Below are 6,628 nucleotides of genomic sequence, written 5' to 3'. Positions count from 1 at the left end.
TGTGTTTATGGTACTGATTTTCTAAAAAATAAATGTGAGCCTCGTGTTTCACACTAGTTATACGGGCTTTGGGGAAAACACTCCTCATATTTCCTCAGCCCCCGCCCTCTCCACAGAGGCAGCTCCTTTGGTTAGTCCTGACAACACTTGGTTCTGTCTTACTGAATGGGGTGTTGCCTGATGCTCCAACCTGAAAAGTCAATTACAGACTTGAAATTTGTTGTCTTATTATTGTTGTTGTTATTTTACTTTGGGGAACTCAAGGCCACCCATGGCTAACCAGAGGCCAGGCTCACTGCCAAGAGTCACCCTGTAATAAACGAGCAGGGTGTCTTGTATTTTTATTTACTAAAGTTGACCAGTCTAGATGTAAAGCTCTGAGGGGGCAGGAGACAGCCAAACAGCTTACTCTTATATTTAATACATATACTTATAAGATCAAGCTTTAAGATTACTGTAAATTCTGAGGGCTCAGAAGCTGAGGTTAATCCACAGGCAGAATCTGCACGTGGACTTTACCAGGGCAGTTTTCGTCTGGTGGGAAGGAACTGAGTTGTCTTGGTCTTCCCCGCCTTCCACATCTCTTTACTGCGCCTTCCCTACTCTTCCGGGCCTTCCACTTGCTGTGATTTCACGCTCATCCCACATGGAAAGCAGATCCCTGTTGCCACGCTCCACCATTATGTAGATACGGAAACTGAGGCACTGAGATGCACAGTGACCTACCCAAGATCACACAGAGGCTGAAGAGGGCCAAGTGACTGAGGTCCCTGTGGCTGCAAAGTGTTTGTCCCTGGCCCGGGTTCCCTGGGTCCTCGGGTGCTCAAGGTGCAGGCCTGTTGGTCGTGTCTCCTCTGGAGCCGGCCCTGCAAGTGGCTAAGCCTCCTGGCCTCCTGGGTCGGGAAGAAGGAGGCGGCGATGGCATGCCGCAGGCGCCAGGCGTAGGCCTGGAGCACCAACGTTGCACCCGCTAGCAGCTGCAGGGTGCCCGCGGCCAGCGCTTCCGAGACTCTGGGCTGTTGAGCCTGTGGCAGGTGGCAGTCCTGGGATGTGAAGCGCAGCTCCCACTGGAAGGAGCGCTGCGTTGAGGCCAACACGCTCTCCACTGGAGGCTGGTTGAGGACGAAGAGGATGAAGTCCAGGACTTTATATGAGGCCTTCAAAACAGAGAAAGGGGTTGAGTCAGAGGAGCCACCAGTCCATTTCCTATCCCTGCCACCTACAGAGCGGGTAGAGGGAAGGGCAGCTGTGACTCATTAGCCATCAGAGCCACATCATACAAATCTTACCTCTGTTATTCTTATTGCTGTCGCTGTTAGCTTAATGGTATGGCCTAATAAATGTTTATTATTAGGCTTAAAATTATTATGGCGGTATTATCTGTTTGGTTTGGTTTTTGGAGACAGGGTTTCTCTATGTAGCCTTGGCTGTCCTGGACTTGCATTGTAGACCAGGCTGGCTTTGAACTCACAGCGATCTGCCTGCCTCTGCCTCCCAAGTGCTGGGATTAAAGGCGTGTGCCACCACCGCCCGGCTATGGCAGTATTATTTACCTGCTTTCATAATCAGTAAAGACACAGACATCTGATATATTTTAAAATAGCCTTAATTCACCTGGGGCAAGGCAGACATTACTTCCTAAGCTACCTTCCACTATCTCCCAGCCTCCGTCCCATGCCATCTGCCTCTGATAATTTGCCTTAGGGCCGCCTTCCATCCATAATCCCAAAATACTTGATGAGGTTGTTCATCTGGGCCATCTCCTTCCACGTGGGACTTCAGAGTTCCTCCTCTGGGCCCACGTGACCCCTTTCTATCCCATGGCGATCCTCTTCCTCTTCCGGTACCTGTCTCTCCCAAAGCCCAGGAACTTTGGCCACACCTACCCCATTCTGCCCTGCCCAGGCTTAGGCCTTTTAATCAGCCAATCAGGAGTAATTTCTTAGACAATGTTAAATAGCAATACTTGGGGTACGTGGCAGTTTGCTCATAAACACTAAGAATCTTGCTAGTGGGGGTGGGGGATGGGGAGTGGGGGTGGGGGATGGGGAGTGGGGGTGGGGGGTGGGGGTGGGGGGTGGGGGAGGGAGGGACAAACAAGTAACAAACACCAAGCACCAGGCCATGCTCCAACATACTACCTTTGAGTAAAGTATTTTTAGAGAAAACTAATGAAAGCTTGGGGATGTAGCGATGGTTGAGGGTAGAGGGACTGCCTAGCATACAGGAAGGAAGCCCTGGGCTCCACCACCGTGATGGAGAAATGCCCGGGGATGTTAGCAATGTACACCTCTGGGTGTGTCTGTGAGGGCGTTTTCAGGGAGAATTAGGTCATGGGGCCTCTGTGCTAATCAACGATTTGATTGGTTGATGGGTCTACAGCACAAAGGCCTTGTTGGAAGGAGATGGAAAGGTCAGAGATGGGGCCCAGCAGGAGGAAGCAGTCACTGGGGGTGTCTGGGGGATGTGCCTAGTCCTGGCCCCTTCCTGTATTTCATTTCTCTGCTTATTTGTCCCCCATCCCCACGCCCACCCCCATGCCCACCCATGCCTCCCTATCATTTGTCCGTCAGACTCCTAGGCATATCCAAGAATGATGACCCAGAGGCCAGCGAATACAGATGCCTCCCACCTGACTATTCTAAGAGCATTCCCCTCCGTGCACTTACGTCATACTTGACTGTTAGTGTGATGGGCACAGTAGGCAGCTTCTGAGCCCAGGCCACAGCTGCCTGTGCCAGGAGGAAGGCTCCATAGTCTGTGGCCACCATCACAGCTGTGGCTACCAGGAGCAGTGCCAGTAGCCCCAGCCTTAGGAGGCAGTTCAGCGACTCCTCCTGCGACAGTTTAGGCTGGGCTGTTTGGAGCAGCCAGGGAGGTGGAGAGGTCAGCAGATGTGTGGCACCAGCCTGGGCCAGCTGCCGAACCAGCTGCCGAGTCGCATAGATATTGTCGAAGCGCAGGTCAGCGAGGTAGCGATAGAGGTACCAGGCCGACTCGCCCAGGAGACCCAGCATAAACAGCCCAGTGACCACGCGCTGAGTCCCCAGTGCTGCCCGAGCTAGGACCTCCAGGCCAGAGAAGTCCTCCAGGACCTGCTGAGTGACTGTGTGCATGTGACGGCGGAAGGCTGAGCCATTGCCCTCTGCCTCAAATGCCAGGCTCCGGCTGGCTGCTTGGCTGGCTGGGCCCAGTTCCCTGGCTGCCTGATGCAGCTGGTATGTGGTGTTAAGCAGACTCTCCAGAGAGCCCTGAGTGACACAGCTCAGCACTCGCCCGGCTGCACGCACATTGGCCAACACGTTTGGCACCACAGCAACAGCCAGGTTGGCTGCACTGTAGGACAGGAGCAACCTGCGGCCCTGTTCGGAGCCCAGGGTAGGCACGCTGAGTGCAAATAGGCAGCGGATGGGGGGCACCAGGCCCAGGCTCAGGAAGACCAGGAGGCCACAGACAGCTGTCACCGAGGCAGGGGGTCCCAGAGGATAAAGCTGCGAAGAGACCAGCCAGTGATGAACCAGGCCTGTGACGACAGTGGCCAAGGAGACACATAGGAGAAGCTGGATCAATAGTTCACTACAGGTGGCTGGGACAGGCTGAGAGAAGGCCTTCCAGGCAGCCTGCAGGGGGACCACTGCCTTGCAGATCCCCGAGCGCCAGTGCTTCCACCTGCACAAGAGAAAATAGGGGGCCCTTGTGTCAGGAGGGTGTGTGGCTATTCTCTGGACCACCTGCCTGGCTGCTAGCAGACTCCTCTTAGAGCCACAGGCACAGGCACGCTTTCCAGATAGACCAACGGGAGGGACTCCGTCCATCCGGGCTCACACCAGCTGAACCAATCTCCAGGAAGTCTTGCCAGGGCTGCCAGTCAATAGCCCAGCGTCTGTGTAATGCTTGAGTGTGCAGGGCTCAGTCTCTGGGCTGAGGCCATGATTACAGGCTCTGGGAGTAGCAGATAAGTTGTGGCAGGAGAGCAAGCATGGCTGAAGTAGAGAATGTAGCAGGAGGAGAGGGAGGGGGAGAGGGAGGGGAGGGGGGAGAGGGAGTGGGAGGGAGGGAGAAAGAGAGAGAGAGGGAGAGAGAGAGGGAGGGGGAGAGAGGGGGAGAGAGAGAGAGGGAGGAGGGAGAGGAGATATCTGGGATCTCTGTGTGTGTGTGTGTGTGTGTATGTGTGTGTGTGTGTGTGTGTATGTGTGTGTGTGTGTGTATGTGTGTGTGTGTATGTGTGTGTGTGTATGTGTGTGTGTGTGTATGTGTGTGTGTGTATGTGTGTGTGTGTATGTGTGTGTGTGTATGTGTGTGTGTGTATGTGTGTGTGTGTATGTGTGTATGTGTATGTATGTGTGTGTGTGTGTGTACCTCACTGTTGATTCCATTCATATATTTATAGATTTCAATGTCCCCTCCATCACTTATAGACAAGGGAATGGCCAGTTGGCCTCTTGGGTACCTTTTCTCTTCAACCAGCCTTAGTCGTTAAATTAGCATCTATCTTATCTATCTATCATCTATCTGTCGTGTATTGCACATTAGATAGACGTGCCTGCATGTCAACGTCATTCTTTCTCCACCTCAATTTTTTAAATTACATTTTTACTTTGTGGGTGGATGCTTGCATGCTACTGTGTGTGTGTGTGTGTGTGCGTGCGCGCGCGCGCGCGTGCACACATCCCTGCAACTTGCAAGAGTCACGGGACAAGTAACTTCTGGGATCTGCTTCTCTTCTTCCATCACGTGGGTTTTAAGGATTGAACTCTGGCTGCCCAGCTTGGTGGCAGGCACTTTTATACTAAGATGTCTCCCAGACCCTCCACCACACTATTCCAAGACAGGGTCTCTCACTGGGATGGTACTCACCGATTTGGCAACACTGGCTGGCCAGTAAGCCCCATGGAGCTGCCTCCACCGCCCCAGTTCTGGGAGTGCAGGTGCATTCTCTCATGAGTTCTGGGGATCCAAATCAGGCCCTTGGAGCATGGAGGCACTTTACTCAGAGAGCCATCGCTCCAGCTCAGCATTGGAGGCACAGCGGTAAGGGAAGCACATTTACTGACTTCCTAGGAGCTCACAATAGTTACAGCAGAAGGAAGGCTACAAAATGGCTGGATCCAGGGACACAGGCTTATCACCGCTTCGCTGCAGGTGTCTGGATGGAGCTGAACATCCGTTGCCTGCAGGGCTGCGAGTCCCAGTGAGCCCCCTACAGGTAGGTGCTTGTCACTGCAGCAAGCCAAGAGTCTTTAACACCTGTAGCCCCTGCCTGGCCCCTGAGGACTTTTAGGGGTTGGGACCTCACACTTCTCTAAAACACAGTGTGATTATTTTTGGAACGGGGAACCGCTGAAGTAATATCAACCAGCACAAATCGTTTTAAGAACGGGAAGTCATGTTAGGAGCTCCGTCAACGGCAGCAGGGGGTGACCTAGCTCTCACTCTGAACCTCACCCTCTGCGCACGTCTCTCACTCAGTTCCCACACAGCTGTATCGGCACCGCTATTCTCTCCACCCCGTCAGAAGAAACCCAGGGCCTAGAAAGGTGAGGAGGCTTCGTTAGTGGTCACAGCTGGCGAGGAGAAGGCGTGAGCCTTGAGCTCACACCCATTTCGATGGGCTGCTGACGTCTCTTGCATGTGGCCCCGTGGCCCTTGTGGCCCAATCCTCAGACCTACCCCATCCTGATGAGGTGTTCTATGGTTCCCCATAGGGTCCTCATGGTCTTTGAGAGCGGTGTTCAGGCAGCTGCTGTGACAGGCGCAGGCAGGTGGAGAGGAAGGGTGGCTATTGGAAAGTCCTGTAGCTTCTGCTTTTTATCAAACCCCCAAGGCTGCCTGCTCCTGCTCTGCCAGGGGCCCACCTCCTGGGGGCGGGGCCAGCTGCCTCATCCTCTCCTGAAAGGCAGTCAGGAGCAGCCAGGCGGTGGGGGAGGGAGAGACACATTTTTCCAGGCAATGCCTGTGATCCTGAGGGCAGGATCATAGCCCGTTTCACAGAGGAAGAAACTGAGGTTCAGAGAAACCATGCAGCTCACTCCACAGTAACAGCAGACTAAGAACTCCAGTCTGCTGTCGCTGTCCCTCCTGACAATTCCTGACCCATAGGGACCCCTGCTAAGGCCACACTGTGCTGTTCTTAACTACGATGTACAGCCACGGGAAGGGAATGATAAACGCTGCCTGCATTGAAAACAGTAGGTGCTTGGGCTGGAGAGATGGCTCAGAGGTTAGGAGCACTGGCTGCTCTTCCAGAGGTCCAGAGTTCAATTCCCAGTAACCACGTGATTCCCAACCATCCGTAATGAGATCTGGTGCCTTCTTCTGGCCTTCAGGCACACATGCAGACAGAACATGGTATACATAATACATAAATAAAACTTTTTTAAAAATGAGAAAAAAAACCAGTAAGTGTTCAATAACTGCACATGTCCCTGTGGTGATTGCCCTGAAGGTGTAACTCCAGGTCATTGTAGAAGCTTATTCCCATCTGGCATGCCGAGATATCTCCCCAGTGTCAGTCCTTACTACCTACCCCAGAGGCCTCCTCAGTCATGGGAAGGGCTGTTCCTCCGCTAAGGGACACAGCTGACAGGATTCTGATTGCCAGACATATTTTCCCTTATAAGGACATCCT

General features: G+C 53.3%; 1 protein-coding gene across 3 annotated transcripts; it reads right to left on the bottom strand.

Annotated features, from left to right (window-relative positions):
• Window positions 1-326: 326 nt before the first annotated feature.
• OCSTAMP (osteoclast stimulatory transmembrane protein) lies at window positions 327-5,956 on the bottom strand. 3 transcript variants are annotated; one of them, XM_084777685.1, is made up of 3 exons: window positions 5,671-5,956; window positions 2,670-3,491; window positions 327-1,157 (listed from the first exon to the last, which is right to left on the bottom strand). In XM_084777685.1, exons 1-3 carry the CDS (start codon window positions 5,701-5,703, stop codon window positions 723-725), a joined length of 1,290 nt encoding a protein of 429 aa, XP_084633811.1. In that variant the 5' UTR covers window positions 5,704-5,956; the 3' UTR covers window positions 327-722. The 3 variants fall into 3 exon arrangements, with proteins under 3 accessions (XP_084633811.1, XP_084633810.1, XP_084633809.1); XM_084777684.1 differs by having other exon boundaries at window positions 2,670-3,669; window positions 5,671-5,955; XM_084777683.1 differs by lacking the exon at window positions 5,671-5,956 and adding an exon at window positions 4,858-5,648 and having other exon boundaries at window positions 2,670-3,669.
• Between the last annotated feature and the right edge of the window lie 672 nt (window positions 5,957-6,628).

This window comes from Acomys minous (genome assembly GCF_964271855.1).
Source record: "Acomys minous genome assembly, chromosome: 3".
Lineage (NCBI taxonomy): Eukaryota > Metazoa > Chordata > Mammalia > Rodentia > Muridae > Acomys > Acomys minous.
This window is presented reverse-complemented; position numbering and strand designations above follow the sequence as displayed.